This window comes from Magnolia sinica, chromosome 1 (genome assembly GCF_029962835.1).
Source record: "Magnolia sinica isolate HGM2019 chromosome 1, MsV1, whole genome shotgun sequence".
NCBI lineage: Eukaryota > Viridiplantae > Streptophyta > Magnoliopsida > Magnoliales > Magnoliaceae > Magnolia > Magnolia sinica.
Genome location: NC_080573.1, coordinates 121,105,408 through 121,129,046, shown reverse-complemented (window position 1 = coordinate 121,129,046; position 23,639 = coordinate 121,105,408). Strand labels below are relative to the sequence as shown.

Genomic DNA, 23,639 nt, shown 5'->3' with positions numbered 1-23,639 from the left:
GCGTCTCGCTATTCACTTCAATACATACATACATATGCACACACACATTTTTCTTGAGTCATGGAATTTTTTTTGTTGTTTATTATTTTCATATCTTTGTATGCTTGTGTTTCATGTTTATTGCAGTTTATATGAAACAGATAACCTGCAACGTCAATTTGACAATGACTTGAATGTGCTTGAAATTAGCAATATGATTTTTTATTTTTTAACGAAGTCATGGGTTTTTCATTATATTTGCTCAATCTATAGGTATTTCTCAGCAGTAGGCCTTCCTAGAATTTTCTTCAACAAGTCTGTCCTCATAGGAGTGTTTTGAATAGCGTTCATAAATCATAGCATAGCACGTAGCATATGCTATGTAGCATAGGGTAGCTATAGCTCTACGTAGTGCATGCAAATACCGTAAGTTGTATGTAGCTTACGCTATTTGCATTGTAGCATACACTATACATTGTCTAGCATGTAGCATGTGTAGTGTACATGCCAGTATATTTTGGGTTTTAAGCGATAAATTTTAATTATGTTTGTAGTATTAGTTCAACATGTATTTAAAAATGGCGGTGACTCATCCTCATAACATGTGGCACTAAAGTACAACCATCTAGACCATTTGAACTATGGGTCCTATTGTGGATGGAGCATGTCTCTAGAATCACATCCATTCACATGTGGCACTAAGTACATGCATGCCAAGTATAAGGCTGAAGAGTTAACAATGCATTTTAAATGGTGTAAAACTAACATTGGAATGTAGCTTTTATAAAGCAAAAAACTATTTGAAAGAGGGCTTTCAAAAGCTGAAAGCCCTAACCCTTGAACGCACGACATTTTTGGATCCAAAAAATTAGAGATCCGATTCTCTCAATTTGGACAACCATTTAAGATGAAATTAGAGGGGATTGATGGGCATGTGAGAAGATCCTTTGGCTAAATTTTCACATACGTTGGAGCCCAAACAAGGAGAATCGAGATTCTCCCATTTCATATTCGCACAGCTGTGGAGCCCAAAGATTAGGATATATTTTTTTTCGAGTTGATTTAAAGCTAGATATAGGTATTTTTCTTACTCTTAATCTTAACTGATGGGTCTTAAAAAAAAAAAAAAAAAATACTTTGATTGATTTAATGATTTAAGGTATCTTTTAACATTTCTTTTTTCCTTTTCCTTTTTTGTAGGCCGGTTCCTATTCAACATTGTAGAATAAGCTAGTTCTACAACCATTGTTATGTGAGAGGCCTACTGTGGTGTGTAGTGTATGGCATGGCCATTGTTTGATGCATCCTTGATATTATTGAAATATCCCCAATATTATCTGTATCTCTAGCTTGATGATACCAATAACACTAGTAGTGATATTGATAACACTAGTAGTCTAAAAAATTTCCGGTATCTATAATGTATCACTAAGCATCACCAATTATCGATATCGCCAATGTATCGTCAATATTATCGATTGTGTAAATTACAGGTGTCGCTTATATCACAATGTATCAACCGATAACACTGGTAATGATACCTAAAGCTGGGCATCGGATTGAGTCGGATCGGATTGGGTCCAACTCGATTCGGTCCGAAACCCACGTGGGCTGACCCGAAACCGATCCGAACCGGGACCAAGTTCGAGACACCTGACTCAATCCGATCCGATGCATAGCTGGCTTGACCCGATCCGAGTCCGACTCGGTCAGGGAAACCGAGTCGGATCGGGTTGGGTACGATTCAGGTCGATTTATTATTATTATTATTTTTTTTTTTACGGTGAAAATCATCGTCTTCGCTTCTATTTTCGGTGTGGTCCATTTGAGCTTTAGATATGATTAAATATTTTTTTTTTTCAAATGCTCTAAAATAATCAGGAAAAATGGATAAACAGTATGGATATAATAAACACACCATTGTGAGGCCCATGTAACGTTGATCTCATTTGAGCCGTTCGTACAACCTGGAGCTCAAGGCGTGTACAAGTAGCTGTCTGTGTTAACGTCCTGTGAAAGGAAGTGCAGGCGTGGTGCAGTTGTGTTTACGTGGAGTGCACGAAAGTACCGTTGCTGTATTGACGTTAGCAAGTTCGGTAGGTTTGATCATGGAGTATGTGCTATATCCAAACCATCCATTCATTTGTAGAGCTCGTTTTAAGGCTTGAGACAAAAAATAAGACAGATCTAACTATCAAGTGGACCACAATGAAAAAAGAAGTCTGGATTGAACGTTTACCATTGAAACCCTTTTTAGGGTCTCAGTCTCACAGAAAATTTGGATCAATTTGAAATTTGTTTTTCCTCTTAATTAAGGTCTTTGTGACCTTATGAACAGATTGGATGGAAAATAAACGTTATGGTGGGCCTATGAATTGTTTAACGGTGAAAATCATTATCTCTGTTGCTGTTTGTGGTGTGGTCTAGATGATCTTTGGATATGATTCATTTTTTGGATAATGCACTATAATGATCTCTAAAAATATATGAATGGTGTAGATATAATAAATACGTCCATATAACTTTGATCTCCTTTGAACGCTTGTACAACTCGGAGCTCGAGGAGCGTCAATGCTCGTCTTCACACGACACGTTAGCTACGAGCTATAGCTATATAGCTGGTGTGTGGTACACCGTGAATGCTTTTTATCGTACTGAGTAAATTCTGTTGGGGCCCACCGTGAATGCATGTGGTTTATCCACGCCGTTCATTCGTTTTTTTAGATCATTTTAGTGGTTGAACCCAAAATTAATGCATATCCAAAGCTCAAGTGGACCATATCATAGGAAAAATGTAGAAGTATTGATAAGAATCATTTCGGATCGAGTAGGATCGGATTGGTCCAGATCCATTCGGATCGAGTTTTCAGATCGGATCGGTCCGAATTGACCACGACCCTATCTCGATCCGAAAAAACCATCGGATCTGAATGGCCTACTCGATCCGAACCGATCCAGGCCGTCGGTTCGGTTCGGAACTGGTCGGATCCACCGAATCGGGTCAGACATGCCCAACTCTAATGATACCAATAACACTGGCAATCTAAAAATTTCCCGATATTGATGATGTATCACTAAGCATCGCCGATTATCGATATCGCCAATGTATCGCTATTATTTTTGAATGTGTAAATTCCAAGTGTTGCTTATATCACCAATGTATCAATATCGCCAATATTTTTTATTGTGTAAATTCCAGGTGTCACTTATATCGCCAATGTATTGTTGATATTTCGATTATATCGCCTGTATCGATATCGCCAAAAAAAATGTTTATTAGAAAAATTTTCATTTCAAAATTTTTATGGGCGCATGGTGTATGCAATGTTCAAATTGTCGATGATAATATCAATCATATTGTGATATTATCGTTATTGCAACATTAGAGATATTGAAATCACAATTTTTCGTTTCTTTTGTACCTGTCGACGGTTTCTTGATGAAATATTATGTATTGTTGATATTTTGAAATATCAATGGATGTTTGGATGGATAGATGGGATGTTTCGATGGATAGATGAGATGGATGGGATGGTTGGACTGGTTTCTTACGATAACACATGGTTTTAGGCCCCCATTAAATGGAAACTTATTACCTATGCATTCTCTTTTCAAAATTTTTATTCCTAAATATGCAAATATGTGTATTTTAGCATCTCCTAAAGTTTCATTGAAAAATTCCACCGTTTTCCCCATGTTTCCCTGCATATATGCTTATTGGCGATATCGACATTTTTCTCGTATCCCCGGCCAACGAAACTTGTATTGATACTGATACTTCAAACACTAGGCATGGCATCCAATCCATCTCATCCATCATGTGGGCCACCATGCTGAAATAGTGGTGTTTGAGTGGTTGCACATTGGTTTCTGTTATATGGCCCATGTGATGATCAGATATGCTTGATTTCTTCTTCCCAATGGGGACTGTTCATTGTTTTCGATCTTGTGGTCTGTTATCCAACTCATCCAGTCCAGCAGGGATGATCTAGTTAAGGTAGTTTGCTTCGAAACTTGTTGATGCCATTGGTTTTGGCTTGAATGTAATTGGGTTTAGCTTTTGATAACTTGTTTTTGAACATGCTTTTACTTTAAAATTGAAGTGTTTTTTTTTTTTTTTTCTAGGTGACGCAGGACAGCCCTAATTACGATGCATGCTCATGGACACAATTAAACAGCGGAAATAAAAGGAATAAATGATTTAAAATTCTAACAGTAATCATCATAACTGAGAAAATTATAAAGGAAACATGCAATGGAGCAGGCCATCACTACAACCATGAGTTATGGAATTCAATTACTACTTGGGTTGGATCCGGCGAGGGATGAGACCTCCCGATCTTGCATGGTCACACCCAATCGATCAATGAAGATCACTAGTACGAAGAACCAAGAAGTTTCTCGGATTAGGGATTTGAGAATTTGGGGATTGAGGGTTTAGATCGGTTCTCAAGATTTTGATCGAAGAAGGATTAGCCAAAACTGGAAAATAGAAAGAAGAAAATTATTACCTTGAAGAAGTTGGAGGGGCACAAGAAGAAATTAGAAGAAGAAGATCAAGGGGAGAGAAGAAGCACCATGAGAGAGAAGAGAGGAAGGAGGCAACCAAATGGTTTGCTTTTCATTAATCAATAGTTGAAATTCGTGTTTAGGGCTTACCCCACTTAAATAAGCAAATAAAGACATAAAATTACTAAAATACCCCTAGGATAAGCAAATAAAGATATAAAATTACTAAAAGACCCTTAACTAAGTCAAAAACGCGCAAATAACATAAGTATGGGAAAGTTTGGGCGCTCGGTCTTCTTTCTCCAATTTTCCTTTACATGTGTCTTCCCTAAGTGGGGTCTTCTATATGTCCAATCACATGTGAAAGGTCTTCAGCTCCTCAATAGTTGCCTATCCACAAGGACGGCACTTGTGATTGGCGCTTTCTTCGTTGGTACACCTTGAATGCACTTGTGTCCGCATCACTAGGTGTCCTTTTTAATTTTTGGTATTTTTATATTTATGTTTACTGTTTACCATATTTTTCCTATTATTTTATTTTAAAAAATAGAAGTATTGAGTAGCTTACGATACATGCTATAGAGTGGTGAACAACACTACCCCATCCCCCCAAGAGTGCTCCAATGATCTTGGGCTTTCTTTTGCTCTTTAGACTCATCATCAAATGGTTCATTTCTCACATCTGACTTTGCGAATCATCATTTGTCAAATAATGGAAAACCATGGAGTGTAAGGAGGGACTGTCTTTGGTGGAGTCTGCCGAGGAGGATGAAGCAGGCTCAGGGAATCTTCTTCTCATCATGACAAGAAAGGTAATCAATTCAAAGGGTGGGGATATGGTCAAACTTAGTAAAGGATGGGGTCTCTCTTTCGAGGAAGGAGAACAGAGTCTTCAGAATCTGTTTAATTCCTTGTAAGACAGGGACCGCGGGACACAAAGGGGAACACAGGTGAATCTGGAATCAAACACAAAGGCACACGAGAAGTGAGCAACCTTACCACGTCGAATAACTATGGAAAAACTGTAATGACTCTAGTGATTAAGGACTTCGGGAGGAAAGGAAATGGGAGAGGGATTACTGCTGGTAGGACATGAAGATTGTCTTGTGGAATGTATGACGTCTTCATAACTAATGTTGTCTGGTTGTTGAAGACCTGCTTAAGAGAGGAAACATCGACATTGTAACATTGTCGAATCGAAACTGGAAGAACACTAAAATTGTGGCGGATTTGTGGGAATTAAAAACAAAGGTTTATCCTTTTTCCAGTGAGGGGTGGCCGAGGGTGTTATTATTTCATGGAACAAGGATGCAATTGGGTGAGAGGGACCATCTGTATTCGAGTTTACTGCTCTTCTGAGTGGGACAATTTCCATTGGGTCCTCGCAGCCTCCAACGGTGCACATGAGCCTGGAAAAGAGGTGATTTTTGGGCTGATCTGTATGTGGTAATGGAAGATGGGATCTTCCACTTTGTGTCAGCCCAATGATCCTCTTTCTTTTCTTCTTCTTCTTCTTCATTTTTGCATTCTCTTACTGTGTTCAAATAAAGGCTGAACTTTGGACTGGTTATATATTTATTGGCTATGGATTACCTGCAGTTATTATTATTATTATTTTTGTATATGGTGTGAATCCAATCAGTTCCATCATGGTTTACCATACCTTGTTCATAACTATTCCTTGATATGTTTGTTAAGAACTACAAGAATATCTACGTGCATGTACTCTTCTTTATTTCTTAAAGTTTAAAATTTTATTTTCAGGTTCAATGGAGCTTTATCTTTGGAACTCTCTAATGACCATCCAAATATGCGCATTATCCATCGGAAAATTGCAATGATTCTGGGACAATGGGTTTCTGAGGTTCAAAGCTTTTCTAACCTCTGTTTTACCTTGTTCCATTTTGTTCTATTGATATCTGGAGTTATATTTAGCTGATTATGAAGTACATTATCTATTAGTATTCCCTAAATCATCTATATTCTTTTTCTTTGACATCTGTTATTTGTTGGACCGGTCTCATTTATTTTTCCTGAACATTATTAACCTTTGGTGTTAAACATGTCCATCCACAATTGTGGGGTCAAAATAATGATGTAGCATCAATAACACCATTGTTCTAGTGACACTTTTTACCTTGTGATTTTATTGGATTCACAGTTCCACATTTTAAGATTTATGTAAGTTGTTTACAATGTAAAAAAAGTGAGCTATTGATTCATTTGCAAATGTAGGTGGTTGTCGCAGTTTTCAGTCGAATGTGTACTGAAGCATAATACAATATTAATGTAATTCAGTTAACATTGTAGTTAGAAGGATGAAAATTTGTGTCACTGAGTAATTGGTTATTGTAGGAAAATGTGTGTGCATATGTCATATCTTGTAATCCTGTGGAGTATTGTATCTTTACTTTCATGTTCATGATAATGTGTTAGTCATTGGGACTAAGACACAAGGTTATCTTGCCCTAAACTCTTCCTCCTTTTCCTCTATCTTCTCCTTCACTCTTCTCTCTTCCTTATTTCTCCCTTCTCCATTCTCTACTTTCTACAGGGCATTAGACCTACATTCCTGCGCTAACTGCACAACTTTTTAGTGGGGCCCATTTTAGATGTCATCACGCCATATGGGTGATGTCAGCTGTGTACGGTAGGATGGCCCAATGAACAAGAAAGTGTGGGATCTAGAAGAGCGTAATTTAGAAGATTTATGGCGATTTTTTTTTTTTAAAAAAAAAAAAAAATTTTAAAATTTATTTAATAATAATAATAATTATTATTATTACTATTATTTGTGATTTTGGCAAGTTTTTGGGAGTGTTTCATACAAAATAGAAGAAGTGGGGAAACAGTCTAGATTTTTTTTTTTTCCTGAGGATTTTTTGATGTTTCTTTGCATGGATCTGGTGGATTTGAGTGTGATAGGCATCCATATTATTGGGAAGCTTCTATTGAATGAAGTTGCTTGAGTGTGCAAATGCACATAATGGCAACAATTGCCATGTGTACAAAGCAACCACTTTTGAGGTTGGCAACAAGGGCAGAAGAAGCTCGACAAGACCTTTTGTCTGGTGACCACCTTGCTGTAAGTATTGACGATGTCAGTCGAAATATTGGTTGATATCTTGGTTTTCCCATATGTGTGTTATCTTCTTGGAATGCACCTTTTACTAGCTATAGACATACGGGAGAACAATGTGGCGAGAAAAAAAAGGGTTCTACTAGAACTGGGAGAGAGACTACCGGAAGGGAAAGGAAAACAGGTCTCGTCGAATGTTGGTGATACAGTTGGGGTGGTGGTGGAGAAAGAAGGACAGGGAAGCTAGGAGACAGATGGTAAGAGGAAGGTGGAGGGACAAAAATATGGAAGGAGGGGCCCACCAGGATTATCGGAATATCTGACCTTGTTTGTTGATAATTTTCTGGCAGGGTGGTAACTGATCAATTTCGAAGGAGTTTTTGGACAGGCAGGGATAGTCATGGAGGTGGTGATTCCAAGAGAGAAATTCAGCCAACCTTCGAGGTTTCGCCTTTGTTCAAATGAGCTCAGAGCAGGAGATCGAAAAGGCGGTCCAATCACTGAATGGTAAGAGTTTTGGAGGCATTGAGCTCAATGTTCAGAGGGCATGATATGGCCCAGAATGAAAGAACAGGGAAGGGGAGATCTGGAAGTAACAAGGGAAAATAGATAACAGAACAAAGATGGTGGCTAGACCTAGGGGAACAGCTTCATCGAAGCAAAGCCTTGTTCCAGTGTAAAAGTATGAAAGATGGAAAATCCTTTAAAGAGGCTGTGATAAACACTCCAAGATGGGATAAAGGCTTCAGAGAAAGGGCAACCTCTAGCGGAGAAGTGGGTGTGGAGGGTGCTCATGAAGGAGGGACTGGAGGTGCGAATCCATAAGGTCTTTGAGGATTCCATGAAGACATTTGAGTTTTGCTTCATTGCTTCAGCAAAACTGGGTCTAAGGGAGGTGGAATGGTTAACATAAAATTGCAAGGGGGTTGACAAAGAAGATATAGTGGTGAAGATACTCCAAGAGAATGTGTTTTTGAGTTCTTTGAGCTGCCAAGAGCACACTGATATCATATTCTTTGCATGCATGACCTGTTGGAATGGTATAGTAAGAAGAATATAGAAATGGGACAAGTGGTCTATGTTTGGATGGGACGATCATTGGTATCGAATCTGAAATATCTCGATGGAATTCTAGAGAGATGATATCTTTAGGGAGATCAGAGCATGCATCGGGCCGGTGGTATTGATCGATTCTTGAGATGACAAAAACGAGGAGTTGCGGTTTGCTAGGATGCGCATTAGGAAGAAGAAACTTGATTTGCATGTAGAGATGATCAATTTATGAGTTAAGAATGCTAAAGTGCTGGTAAACACGTTGCAGGAATCGGAGGAGCAACTGTAAGAAGATGCTCCAATTTCTTTCATCGGGTGAGGAGGACACGTTTGCGCAAGCACACAGACAATCACTTGTTACAAAGTCTCACAATCACTCCCATACATGGTCTACCATTCGCCTATGAAATAGATAATTTTTTCATTAGTTTCACACATTAGTACTAAAATATGAAAACTAACTTTAAGCTGTAAGAGTTAAGTAATGCAACAACTTACATGCCATTATCTGGCTCCTCACCCTCACTGACTTCTAGTATTCATGGAGTCCGGACCTTTAAATAGAAAAACTTGATTGAGAATTTGTTGGATGGCAAGACACTCATAACCAAGGAATCTTCAGAATCCAGAGAACGTTGGATATTGTGAAGCTACTCCAATAATCTGGCAAAGTCCTTCGCCTCCTCATCAGATAAGCCCCTACGACATGAGGGGTACCATGTCCCCCTCCCACCATTGGGGGAGAAACAATTATCTATGAACATGTTTTTCAAGGGGAATAACTAGGGGTGTACACAAACCGAGCTAGCTCGCTCGACTCGACTCGAAAAAGCTCGATTCAACTCGGTTAGAAGTTGAGTTCGAGCCAAGTCGAGCTGATTTTTTTAGCTCGAAAATGAGTTCGAGCTAGCTCCAGCTCAACTTGACTCGGATCGAATCGAACTCGGATCAAACCAGTTTGGTGACTTGGTTACTTTGATATTGATGTTGCTCACCAAGTGTTTGGTGAAATGACTCAACGAAGTGTGGCTGGTGGCAAGGAAGGTATGTAATGAAATAAATACCCTTTTTTCTTGGTTTTTTATGTTGCTTAGAAGGTTTCTGATAAAATACCTTGAAAACCATTGCTGCTATTTCCCATACAGTGGGATTTTGAAGGTGCAGTCCAGGTGTTTGTGGAAATGCTACACAGGCGAACTCAGCTCGATCTTAGCTCGAACTCGTCTTGAACTGATCCGAGCTGTTGACCGAACCGAGCTGAGCTAGCCAGTCAGGCTTGAAGGCCGAGCCGAGTTCGAGCTGAGGTTAGCTAGTGGCCGTGCCGAGTCGAGCTGAGGCCAGCTCGACTTGGTTCGACTTGATGTACGCCCCTAGGGACAACCTCACCAATGATGGGAATTCCATCGCCAAAGGCCTATGACTGCACCATGGGTCCTAAAAATGAATCTAGCTCCCTTTTCCAAGAGTAAAGATCAAATTGGACTTTACCAAAGCAGCTACCTAGTTAATGGCTCTCCAAACCCTTAAAGCATGGTAGTAGTAGTACAAAGAGACCTCCCAATGCCCCTCCCCCATGCCATACTTGGATGCAATGATTTTCCTCCTTCAGTCCCAAATCTTCACTGCCACTTGCCTAGAAGAGCCACATTCATAGATTCCTGACTCTGATACCTGTGCTTCCATTGGCTAATGGCTTGCATACCTCTTCCCACCTGAGTAAGTGGAACTTATGTTTGTCTTCAACCCTTTCCCATAAAAGCTCCCTTCTCAGTTTTTCTAGTCTATCCAAAACAGATTTTGGGCACTTATATACAAAGACATGAAATAGATCGAGAGATTGGAGAGGGCCACCTTGATAAGAGTGATGCGCTCTGCCAGTGATAAATGCCTCCCCTTCTACTTAGATAGCTTCCACTTGATCCTTTCTATCACCCTACTCCACAGATGCTCAGGAGGTTTACTCAAACATAACGAGAGGCCCAAATAAGTGGACAGAAAAGATCCAACTCCACACCCAATATCATAAGCAAAGCTAGATACCTCTTCCATAGAAAGTCCAATGCCAATCACTCTTCCTAACATTGATCTGTAGCCTCGATACCTCTTTATAGCACCCCAAAAAATATTCCTTACAGTATCTACCATGGTAGCATCTACATCACAAAATAATAATGTGTCATCCGTGAATTCAAGATGGGAAATCCTGGCCCCAACGGGTGACCCACGAAAGCCAAACATGAGTCCCACCTCTTGACCCTTAGATAACGTACTACTTGGTGGTTCCGCCACCACTATGAACAAGCAAGGGGAGAGCGGGTCCCCTTGCCGTAGTCCCCATGAGGCTTTGAAAAAGCCTTTTGGAGAGCGATTGATCAATATCGAAAAGGAGGCCAACGATACGCATTCATGCATCCAACTAATCCATGTGCTTCTGCAACCAATTCCTCTCAACATGAAGGAAACCCCATTCCACATGATTATAAGACTTTTCGATGTCCAATTTACACACCACACCTTTTCTACCTTCTTTGTGTCTTGAATCAATGCATTCATGGACAAGTAATGCGCTATTTAAAATATGACTATCTGCTACAAAAGCTCCTTGAATTTCTGATATAACCAAATGAAGAGAAAGGGATCTATATGACACAAAGTTACTGATTGCATGAGATGTAAATATGTAATTGACCTTTTTTGTTTTTCAAAGAGTGATGGGTAACTTATGTGAAGAAGACATGCATTGAGTTTGAGGATGGCGGTGATCGATAGAGATATTTAAGGGCTTACCTTTGTCTTTCCTTTTGAGTATAAGCGTGAACTGCCTTTTTGATGCAGGACATGGAAATTAAACATGATATGCAAAAATTCAAGCTTAAGATCATACTAAATTAGAAACACTCACAAATACTCCACATCCCACATAAAGTCAAGCATTCAATATAGGGGATCTATAAGAGTCCAAGCCTACACATGCTAGGACTGGATCAATTAAAAATTATAGACTAAACAATGATCAAAGGGTAATAGATTCATCCACACATGCATAGGAATATTCCTCAATCCAAGGGATTCACGGATTTCAATTCGGGAAACCTTAGGGTTTTTATTTATTTATTTAAAAAAGAGCATGAAAATAAGGATTTAGGACAATCTAGGGTTAGGGTTAGGGAAATCAGGCGAGGGAGGAATGAAGGAAAGGAAAGAAAGAACCTATAACTGATTCCGCACGTGTGGACAATGAACCCGCCTGACGCACATGTGCTAGTGGTGTCTTGCATGTGTGTGGGGCCCACGAGTCAGAAAAAGGCCAGCTTGGCCCTGGTCGGCCAGGGGTGGACCACAAAACCCCTAAGTTTCGGGACGATCCGATAATTGGTCTGTGTGTGGTGCTCCGCCGAAGTTTCAGCCACCTCTGCGGGCCTAATTTTGCGAGTTTGTTGAAAAAGATGGATCAGCTACCAAAAGAGGGTGAGTTTGAAGCGTGAAGGCTGTATGAGATGATGATTATGGAAGATAGGGGGTGAGATGATGGGAGATGGGTGTGGCTTCGCACAACGGTAGCTAGCCCTTTGAAGAAAGGAGGGCTTCACACCCAATTAAGATTTCACAACTCAGAGAATTTAGAGAAGCAAAACGCAAGATTTTTTTATTCAATCATCAATGAAAAAAACAACCTACCAGGGGTGTTTATTTATAACAAAACCTATATCCCAAAACTCGCACCATGTGCGCAACCTATTACTTAGAGATGAAGTAACCACAATTAACAACTAATCAAAGCAATCTAAATCGTCCATGATGTTCCTAATAACAAAAATAACCAAAACTCAAAGTACTAGATCCTTTAGAATAGTGGGCCACGATCATGAGAACCCATGGTGGGATTCATATGACAATCAGGTCTACTCCAAGGGACAAAAACGCAGTCCTCTAGCTAGGAGGACCTCTTTGGACGTCGCCATCAATCCAGATCGACGGAGGGGTCCTCCTCCTCGCGTACGTGCGTAGGGGAGGCGCGCGTGTGCGCGTGATGTTCCCATCACTTTTGGCATACTTCAATTGATTGTCAATGATGTGATGAGAAAAAGGTTCATTGAGAGGGATATAAATATTATTTTCAATGATAATACGTCTCATTCTCAAAGAGAGTCACATCTTTAGAGACATCTCTTTTTAATCACGGGATAATAATACTTGTATGCTTTTTGATTTTTTGAATATCCTAAAAAGATATGCTTTGTAGCTCTGAGACCTATTATTCCATAAAGGTCCAAGGACATGGTTGAAACACATACACCCAAAAACTTCTGGAGGAATAGAAAATAAGGAAAGTCATGTTTGAGAAGTTTAAGCGTAGGGTGTTAGCATCCTATTGATCATATAGGGAAAAATGAGTAGGGGTGGCAATGGTCCGGGCATTCTATAGGGCCAAGGCTTGTCTCCCTAAACGTGGCTTGAGGGCTGGCCCAGTCTTGAAATCTAGGCCTGGTGTCCAGGCCAGCTAAGCTAGGTCCGATGATGAATTGCCCTGCCCAGGCCGTTGGCCTGATCCAATCATCAAGTTGGTCATTGTTGTACTGTACAATAGGATTGGATGATTTAATGACATTTTTGAGTGGTCCCATTCGACATACATGCATAGTTTAAAAAGCATTTTTGGATCTAGGGTTATGTTTCAATGATCAAAGCCATTTATATGATGGCACTCGTCGTGGATGGAGGGGAATCTTATGGTGCAATTAGGCTGTGCAGCAACTGTCTGTTGTTGCGAACTGATCATTCCACCAAAATCAATCCTGGATAAATGGGTTAAGGTTGCTGATGAAGAGGGTGGCATTTTTATTCAATATGTTGGCAATCATTGTCTACATAGTTGAGGCTGAAGTGATTCTAATGGAATTACCTTAAGTATGCATTGGACTGAAGTTGACTCTTGACGTGATTTGATGGACGGAGGCCACTCCTTGTGGTTTGTCCAAAGTATGTTGATTGTCTGAATCTTTTGTTGGTTTCATTTGCTTGCATCATGCCCATATGTCAAGAGGGCAATGGGTGGGGCTCAGTCAAACATGCCATTAGGTGGAACATGTACTAGTGAATGGCTTGGAGTTCTAAGTCGGATATTCAACGCTATGGTTGGATTTTGATTGATCCCCTTCGAAATTTTTTGTTGCTGATTTAGTGAAAATTTGAATCGGACCTGTTCAAAAGACAAAGGTCTCTCTTCAGTGGAGCTCAACATCTATTATATTTTTCCGATAAGTAAACCATTTCTAGTTATCAATGTATTTCAATCTCTTTAATTTAGTCTATTTACAAAATTTGTGGTCAAGTGCATAAAAACTCTTGATATCAGAGGGTAACAAATTATCCATAACACTTTTGGAATGCAATACAACAATCAAGATATGAAATATGCCCCTCTACAGGGACATAAACTCTCCCAAAACTATGATATAATGAGTTTTCACATTGCTTAACTGGATTTTGTTGGATTTATTATTGTCAGTGTTTTACCCTTTGTTTGCAGAGAGTAGATGTTGTACATGTATATACATAAATGCATGTAGCAGTATTCTTGTCTTTTCTCATGATCTCTTCCTGGTGCTAACACTATGAATTTTGGCATTTCGTGCTTGATATTCTGGCAGATCAAAGGAAACATGAGAAAGCCGGTATACTGTGCTCTGATCAGATTACTTCAGGACAAAGATTTGGCTGTTAGAGTGCGTTCCTAACTGTGACAGTTACCCTCTCAGAATATTATTTGCATTTCTACTATTCCATTATTTTTCTTGCCAATATCAATTTGTATTGAATGCAACATTTTTTCAGGTTCATTTTCTTTCAGCATTTGTTGCTTCATAATATCTTTCTCTTGTACCATTCTTATGGTTGCATTATCTCAGCTGGCAGCTTGTCGGTCACTCTGTTTCCTTATCGAGGATGCCAACTTTTATGAACAAGATTTTACTGAGCTTCTTCCAACATGCTGGGCGTTATGTTTTAAGTTGGTAGAAGAAGTCCAGGAGTTTGATTCAAAGGTTAGGTTTTTTTTTTTTTTTTTTTAAAATTTTTAAATTTAGTTTTTTTTTAAATTTTATGGTATAGTTGTGAACTACCTGGAAGTGCTTATTCATGATTTTCCCTTTTTACTTTGTTCTATCCTATATATGTGTCATTGGCTGCCTGTTCATTCGTGTGATTGGATGAGGCTTTTTTCTAATTACCAAATGAGGACACATGCTGCTAGTGTGTAATGTAATACAGTAAGTTTAATGCAGTAGGTGAATTCATGCACTGACTCCATTTATTTTTTATTTTTTTTGTTTTTAAATTTTTTTGTTAACCATTCACTCTATCACTGGTTTTGAACAGGTCACTCAAGTCATTGTTTTCTTTTGTTAACTTTTGCTAAAGTCTTAGTTAGGGAAAATCATGCAGCTCTATCACTTATATCTAAATTAATGATTGAGCAGTCTTATCTCTGTTCATGTGGCACATGTATGGGATCACACCACTCTTCTTCCAGGCCCTACCATGCATAGGCTGCACCCAAAAGATCTCCTTGTGACAAATGAGTGGACTTTGATGGATGGTTTGGATATTGGACACATCCAGATAGGTGTGCAATGACCGTCCGCACAACTCTCTCTCTCTCTCTCTTTTTTTTTTTTCTGAAAATAGTCAGGAGCTCTTTCCCAGATGGCACTAGATATCATACAAATGCACTGTAAAGGGCAGTGACTTGCTTCATCACCTACCAAACAATTATTCTCTCCAAACATCTAGTAGAAGACTTGGTTCCCAATTTCCACCATTTTCAAATATATACCTTGCTAGCCATTGTTTTCTAATTGCATTTTAGGTATTTTTTGCTGTTTCTTCATTCCCGTAAACTTTGATATTTTCTTGTTGTTCAACTTTTACTTGTTTTGTTGCAGTGTACTTCTTTTTGTAAGACTCATCTGAAGAATTTATTTTTCTGATATTTATCAGGTCCAGGTTCTAAATTTGATGTCTGTGCTGATCGAGCATGTTGGTGAGCATATACTTCCATTTGCAAATAAGTTGGTGGAATTCTTCCAGAAGGTATCCATTATTCAGTTTGATTTAACGTATGGTGTTTACCTCTTGCATGAAAGGATATATGAATTCTGGAAGATAGAACACTCGTCGCTCTTTTAAACATTGCACAACTCTTCTTGTCAAAAGGAATAACTTCTTTTATAAAAAAGAATGAGAGAATCATAATTGAGTGCATACTACTATGCAATGACTATGTTCGATACGAATCAATGGATATTTTATGATGTCAAAGTTATAAATGTTCTTGAATCCGTACTCTCTTGCTGCTGAAACTGTTCCATCTAAATTTAGATACATAGCAGTGGCAGTAAATACCCCAAGGGATTCACCTTGTTGGATGATAGATATTATATCCCTTCTCTCAAAAACGTTTTAGAGGCCTAAGGGGCCGTTTGGATGCCTGTAAGTTTTTTTAAATGTAGGAAAGTTATAGGTAACTTTGTTGCAGATGGTGTTTGGGGGAGTAAAGTTACCTGTAACTTTCTCTCAACCTATAACTTTCTCATATGAGAAGGTTGCGAAAATCTCACAAGCAGTGAGGCTGTTTTTCAAGTTACCTATAACTTTGAAACGGGCTAACAGATGGAAATTTCGAATCCAAAAATGCTTGGAAGAAATGCATAAATCCCCCCCCCCCCTTTTCTTTCGATCTGAAAACGATGGGTGCAAATTGGTCCCTTGCTAGGATGCAATTAAAGATGAATAGTCATGTCAGGGGCTCCGTGGGGCCCATCATGATCTATATGTTTGATCCACACCATCCTTCTATTTTGATGGATCATTTTAGTGCATTAGCCAAAAAAAGTAGTCGAATTGAAGGTTCAAGTGGACCACACCACATAAAGCAGTGGGGATATAAAACCTACCATTGAAAGCTTCTTGGTGGTCATAGAAGTTTTGGATCAAGCAGATATTTATGTTTGCCCTTCATATAGGTCTGTGTGACCTTATGAATGGGTTGGATTGTAGATAAACATCATGGTGGGCCCTAGGATGTTTTCAACGGTAAGAGTTCAATCTACACTGCAATTTGGTTTGGTCCACTTGAGCTTTTTATCTGACTCTTTTTGTGTCTAATGCCGCAAAATGATCTATCAAAATAGATGGACGACATGGATCAATCATATAGATCACGGTGGGTCCCACACAACCTCTAACATGACCATCTGTCTCTAGGCATGTCCTGGTCAGGGTAGTATCCAGTCCGCACCCGAAAACGATACACCGTAAAGTGTGTCGCTATTGTAGGAACTTCTAGAGACTAGCTTGGTGGGGCCCATCATGATGTTTGTAATAAATCCACCCTGTGCATCCATTTTTCCAGATCATGTTCGGACATGGGCCAAAAAATGTGGTAGTGGGCCGCACGATAGGAAAACATGGATAGGGAAGTTTAGCTACATTACAAGCATTTCGAATATGTCGGCCCACTGTTATGGCTCATCTGATGAGTAGTTTAATCTAAGAATCGACTGAAACTATTCATCTAAATGGGCTCAATAAAATGGCATACTTTTATCCAAGCTTTCTTATGTGTCAATTTGATTTTGAAACGATTCCTTACACCATGCTATAGTTGGTGTGAATATATAACTTATTACTTGTAACCGGTGTTTTAAATATCGATGATATCAGCCAATATATACCACAATATATTTTTTATCCCACCTGTGCGATACGAAACGCACAAGTATTATCGATATATCCCACATATTCGATCTGGTGAGCATTTTCAAATTTTTATTCATGTTTTTGCTGTAAATCATGTTAAACCAGTGTCAAATGGTTACAAATCTATGATTCTTTATGTTTGCCATGAAAAATCATTGGAACTTTGATTTCGAGATTTTGGGGAGATGTGTTAAGTTGCGGAAAATTAAGAAAAATCTAAATTTCTCAATTTCTCGCAAATCAATTGCAATCATTATATCCAAACATAAAATTAAACATGTATATAACCTCATCTAGTAATTCTTCTTTTGCTTTTGAATGTATTGCTTGGGTTTCTATACATGACTTCTTACATTTATAAATTATACGAATAGACTTTGAATAAACTTGCATAAGTTCAGTTGGAAAGCGCATATTAGGACCCTATACAAAGGAAACCCCTATTATGTGCACCCTTTTTTGTAATATTTTGATTTCTAAGTGTGTATTGATGTCTTTTTCAATTATCCCTGAAGTTTTATTGAAAAATTCAACCAATTTCCCAATGTTCCCATGTTTCCCAACATCAACGATAAATTACGCGATATAACCGATATATCCCATGCGATAACCGATATGTATCCATATCCCAAGGGTGCGATACATTACGCGATAACGATATTTAAAACATTGCCTGTAACTAACTTACATGTTATCCAAACACAGAAACTAAGGGGTTGTTTGACATCTTTACTAATAAGAGCTTATTTGTTTATTCTAAAAAAAAAAAAAAAGAAGCTCTATTTTGGAAATAAACTGTTTGGTAAAGCTTTAATTTTACCACTTATTTTTTTAGAAATTGCAAAAATGCTCTAAAAAAAGTGATTGGGAGGTCGCTTTTTCTTTAAGAGCTTATTTGGCTTAAGCGGGTAGACATTTTTTGGTTAATTTTTGGATCAGTTTTTCCTTATACTTTTTAAGTAATTCTCATGTTGCCCTCTTCTCCTCTTTATAATATTTTTTTCTCTCCAAGGTGGGCCCATGTGATGAAAAACCCATATTGAAGGTGGAGCTCCACATGATGAATGGTTCACATCAAGGTGGGTCCAAATAATGCAAAGTGACATGAAAGGTGGGCCCCACATGATGGATACCCCGCATCAAAGTGTGGCCCCACCCAATGGACGGTCCACATTAAAGGTGGGACCCGCATGATGGATGGTGGACATTGAAGGTGGGACCACATATGGAAGATTGATTTCAAAGGTGGGCCCACATGATGAACGATCCATATTGAAGGTTGGGATATGGCTTGGATGTTGATTTGAGATTACTATTTCTAATGCTTATCACTACAAATATTCACTGTTTCGAGTTAAGTAAAGACTTCGTCAAGTCTTTGCATCAACTTGACCCGACCACATATTGAATCAAGTCGAGCCGAGTTTTTGGGTTTTCGAATTATGGCTTGTCAATGGGAAAATGATGTCACTGTCTCTACCTAACAGTGTCAACTAGCCATTCTTTGTTGGGAATCTCTTCCCTATTTCTTAATGGCTTTTTGCTTCTTAATAAAAAACATTCTTTTATTTATTCTCAAAAAATAAAATAACAGAAAATAAAAGAAAAGGCAAGAAGACCCCATTTCTTTCTTTGAACTATGCTACAATATTGCAGATTGTAGTAGACCTCTAGATGCCAACCTTTTGATATTCCATGAAAGGATCTTCATTCAGTAATTGGGATAAAGGCTTAGATGGCGATGATGATGATTTATTTTGGCTTGAGATCTCTGTTTCTAATGTTTATTACTACCTTAAATATTCACCATTTCAAATCAAGTAAAGACTTCGTCGAGTCTTTAAGTCAACCAAACCTGACCACATATTGAATCAAGTCGAGTCGAGTTTTGGCGGTTTTTGAACTATGACTTGTGATGTAGGACGGTCTAAAGTAGAATGCATGTGCGAGCACAGAAATTATCCAGCGAAATAAACTAAGCAAATCAATTGAAATATTCACATTCAACATCATAGTAAAATAATAACAAAGGAAACATGCAATGGTTGCAGACCATTATCATAATCCTGTGGTATCGTATTCAAATTATGCGTGGATTGGATTCGGTGAGGGATGAGACATCCCGATCTTGCATGGTTTCAATCCAACAATCAATGCAGCTTCTCTAGTCCAGGAAATCAAAGGATTTCTGGAATAGGGATAGCTGAAAAATCCGAGAGAGGGTTGGGATCAATTCTCAGATTTTCAGAGTCAATAACAATAAAAAAAAAAATACTAGGCCTAGAAAGAGAAGAAGAAGGTTGAAGGGCTATAAATATAATTTGGAAGAAGAGAAGAGATTAGGGGAAGAAAAGAACTTACCACAGAGAGAAAGGGGAAGGAGGCACCAAGCTTTCATTAAAAAACATTATTAGGTTTAGGGTATAAAGCACCCTATTTATTAAAGTTGGATTTAAAAGAAAATGACTAAACTACCCATATGACAAAAGGAAAAAAAAAGGCGCAAAATAAAGCTTTCAATAAAAATAAAAATAAATAAATCATGCGTAACAGATCAGTCTTCTAACTCATCTTACAGGTGTGTCCTTCTAATGTGAGGCCTTTAATTAATCTAGGGACATGTGTAAGGTCTTCAAAATTCTCCTTGGTTGTGTCACGAACCATCATTGAGCCATAAAGATGTATTCATCGGCCGCCTTCGTCTTTAATAAACTCTGTAGGGTCTGATGTCCTCATCAACTTGTCAATGGAAAATGATGTCACTGTCTCTACCTAAGGAAGGTGTTAGCTAGCCGGTTCTTTGTTGGGAATCTCTTTCCCTATTTCTTAATGGCTTTTTGCTTCTTAATTAAAAAAAAAAAAAATGTTTGTTGATTCTAAAATAAAATAAAATAACAGAAAATAAAAGAAAAAGCAAGAAAGCCTCTATGCTTCCCCATTCCAGATTGTAGTAGACCTCCAGATTTGCTGCCAACCTTTTGATATTCCATGGAAGGATCTTCATTCAGCACGCTCAGCCTCCCCATGCAAAGCTAAGATTTTGGCTAATGCCTTTGGTTAGTTCAAGGACAAGAAGATGGAGCCATTTAGTGATGAAGAATATCAATGGAAAAATTATTAAAATTTGAGCTATTGGAAGGGATGGACGCATGTCAGGAAGTCAGTATTGATGTTCTTTATGAGTCATTAATGTTCTTTGTGAATCCAGAAGGGATGGACGCATATCACAAAGTCAGCATTAATGTTGTTTATGAATCCTGAAGTCAACAGTAATGTTCTTTTGTGAATTATATGGTGATCATCCAAGCAAGGAATCAACAATGACTTAAGATCAAAGTCTCTTTGAACCAGGGTGAATGATGTAAATCATTCCTTGAAATTGTGGGCCAAAAAGAAGGAAACAAAAGAGATTTAAAAAAAATTATTATTAAATTTTTTTTTATATAATTTCAGATGAAAATTTTGGGGATCCTTAAAACCCCATAAAAGGTTGTATTTTTTTTTTTTAATCTATTGGGGTTTCTATTTGATCTATAAATGTTGGCAACGATTTAATTGTTGTTTAAGTTGAGATAGGACTTTTAGGAAAGATTTAGGTTTTATTGTTTGAATTAGTAAAGTGTAGGTTGGTGGGCCTTTAATTTGAGTTGTTCTGAAACTCTTAAGTTGGGTTTCAAAAGTCTCCTTATGGGATTAAAATTCTTTTGAGTAACGGATATTTGAAGAAATATTGGGTCATAATAGTTGTTGACTCATCGCAGTTTCTTATCAAAAATTTCAGTGGTTGGTTTTCCTTAAAAACAGGGAGGGGGGCATGAGTAGCTTGTCTTTGCTGTCATTTCTGTTTCCTTATTTTGCAGTTGTCTCGAAACTTCTATAGCTTAAGAATTTCCTTTACTGAACGGATTTAGTTGCTGGTGGTGCAATACATATAGGGACAGGCTCTTAGATATACCATGACATTACATTCTATCTTTTGATACTATTTGATCAGGTCTGGGAGGAATCTGCTGGTGAAAGTCTACTGCAAATTCAACTTTTAGTTGCTCTCCGAAATTTTGTGGTCGCACTTGGTTATCATTCACCAATTTCCTATAACATGCTATTACCTATCCTACGAAAGGGTATTGATATAAATAACCCTGACGAACTCAATGTTCTGGAGGATAGTGTGCTGGTTAGCCTTTCCATCTGACCTTTGTTCTTAAAATTTTTTACTCGAAGTTTTCACTATTGCTTATGTGGAGATGTTTATCTTTTATTTATTTTTATTTTTTATTTTTTATTGTTATGGAAATGATGTTTTGCAGCTATGGGAAGGCACCCTCTCTCATGCTCCCTCAATGGTGCCTCAACTATTAGAATTCTTCCCATATCTTGTGGCAATTATGGAAAGAAATTTTGATCACTTGCAGGTTAGCCGCTCTTATGAAAGTTTCTGGATGTTGCTCTATGAAAGTTTGTGGTCATTGCTCTAGGACTGCTGTCTACATTATGCTTTCCTTGCATACTTTTTGTTTATCTTTTCATGTAGTGCCTCCCCCTCCCTTGTGTCATTAAAGTCTTCATTCCTAGTGAATTCTTCATTCACTAGGACTGCTGTACTTTTCGTTGATAGTTCTCAAGTTGTGCCCTACTTTTGTATTTCAAGTAATTCTGCATCCAATTTGCATATAATCTAGTTTGCTTCATCTTTCAAGCCTCGTGATACTGAGTTTGTTAATACAGCAAAATTGTGCAAAGCATCTAACTTGCTCATGAACAAGATACTACTAAGAAGATGTATCAGTAAATATATGAGCAAACAAATAGTATTAAAGAGAAGTTTACCTGATTCCGAGACCCTTGACATGGAACTCCAATAGACACATGAAGGAACTTCAATATGTGGGATTAAATCTTTTGCACTTGGTTTTACTTTTCCTAGATGAAATATCATGATGTTGTCATCCATGTGGGAGGGAGCCTATAGATGATATTGCCCACTTTTATGAGGTAAATAATTAAGGACCACAAAATTAGACTCGACACGAGGATCCTCCCATTTGCCCAGAGTGATTTTTCTAGGAAGGCTCTACCTAGTTACTATCACTGGAAACTTGGCATTCAAATGGTAGAAACTTTTAACTCTACGCTGTTTCTTTGATTTAGAGGTGTGAGGGCACGAAAATGTTTGACATGTATTTGACTTTATTACCAGTGGTTGTCTTTTACATTTTTATCAGTCAAGGATATTTCTGAACCTCTGGATCTCAATACCATACTCATCATCGATTCTAAATTGGATACATATCAGTCACATCAACCCATCCCAAGGCATGATATGGGGTTGTATAGATGTCTTGGGTGCATACGCAGTCATATCCAGTGTATAAAATATCTGTGATATTATTGAAATATCGCCGATAATATCGGTGTCCCCGGCTATGTGACACCGAAACCCTGTTTTTTCGAATCGCTCCCAAGTATCGCTGATAATCTCGTCGGATTATCGGTATTTTCAAAATATCGTCGATATTTCGCTGTTCCCACCAACCACGGGTGGGAACTGTAGCCAACAACCCCACTTTGTCGATAAAAGGGGTAGTTGTCGGTGATAAAATGAAAAAAAAAAAAAAAAACCCAAAACATACCTTTTTTTTCACTCGGATCTGGAGGAAGATGCGAATTCATAGCCTTGACCCCAAAAAATTTCCTTTTTTCCATCGAAAAATCCTGCAACTTCTCGAATCCGCTTGCGGGGCGAGATCTTGAGGGTTTTTTTTTTCTTATTTGGGATGAGGGAGAGGGATTTTCAGTTGAAATTTTGGGAAAATTGGTGGGAAGGAGATGGAATTTTGAAATTTGAGAGGGATTTTCGGAATTTGGGGATCCGGTGGGTGTCAATTGGGGATCCGGTGAGTGAAATGTGATCGCGTACGTGGTTCCGTACGCTGTTAACGTACCGAGTACATTCTGTTGGGCCCACCGAGAATGTATCTGGTCGATCCATGCGGTCCATCCATTTTTCCATCTTATTTTAGGGGTTGAGACCAAAATTTAAGCATACCCAAAGATCGAGTGGACCACACCATTGGAAACAGTTGGAATAATGATTTCCACTGTTAAAACCTTTCTAGGGCCCACAATGATGTTTATTTCTCATCCAACCTATTTATAAGATCACACAAACATGGATGAAGGGAAAACACAAATATCAGCTTGATCCAAAACTTCTGCGGCCCCCAAGAAATTTTCAACAGTAGATTTCAATTCATAC

The 23,639-nt window shown here is 38.4% G+C and overlaps 1 protein-coding gene across 2 annotated transcripts in view; it reads left to right on the top strand.

The window, feature by feature from the left end:
• The window catches only part of LOC131256229 (uncharacterized), an 82,801-nt gene that overhangs the window by 31,161 nt on the left and 28,001 nt on the right, over positions 1 to 23,639 (top strand). For both annotated transcript variants that reach the window (XM_058257236.1, XM_058257235.1), the window contains exons 11-16: positions 6,253 to 6,352; positions 14,272 to 14,346; positions 14,530 to 14,664; positions 15,620 to 15,712; positions 21,375 to 21,557; positions 21,691 to 21,795. In XM_058257236.1, the coding sequence (XP_058113219.1) occupies positions 6,253 to 6,352; positions 14,272 to 14,346; positions 14,530 to 14,664; positions 15,620 to 15,712; positions 21,375 to 21,557; positions 21,691 to 21,795 (691 nt within the window). The remainder of the gene's footprint in view (positions 1 to 6,252; positions 6,353 to 14,271; positions 14,347 to 14,529; positions 14,665 to 15,619; positions 15,713 to 21,374; positions 21,558 to 21,690; positions 21,796 to 23,639) is intronic.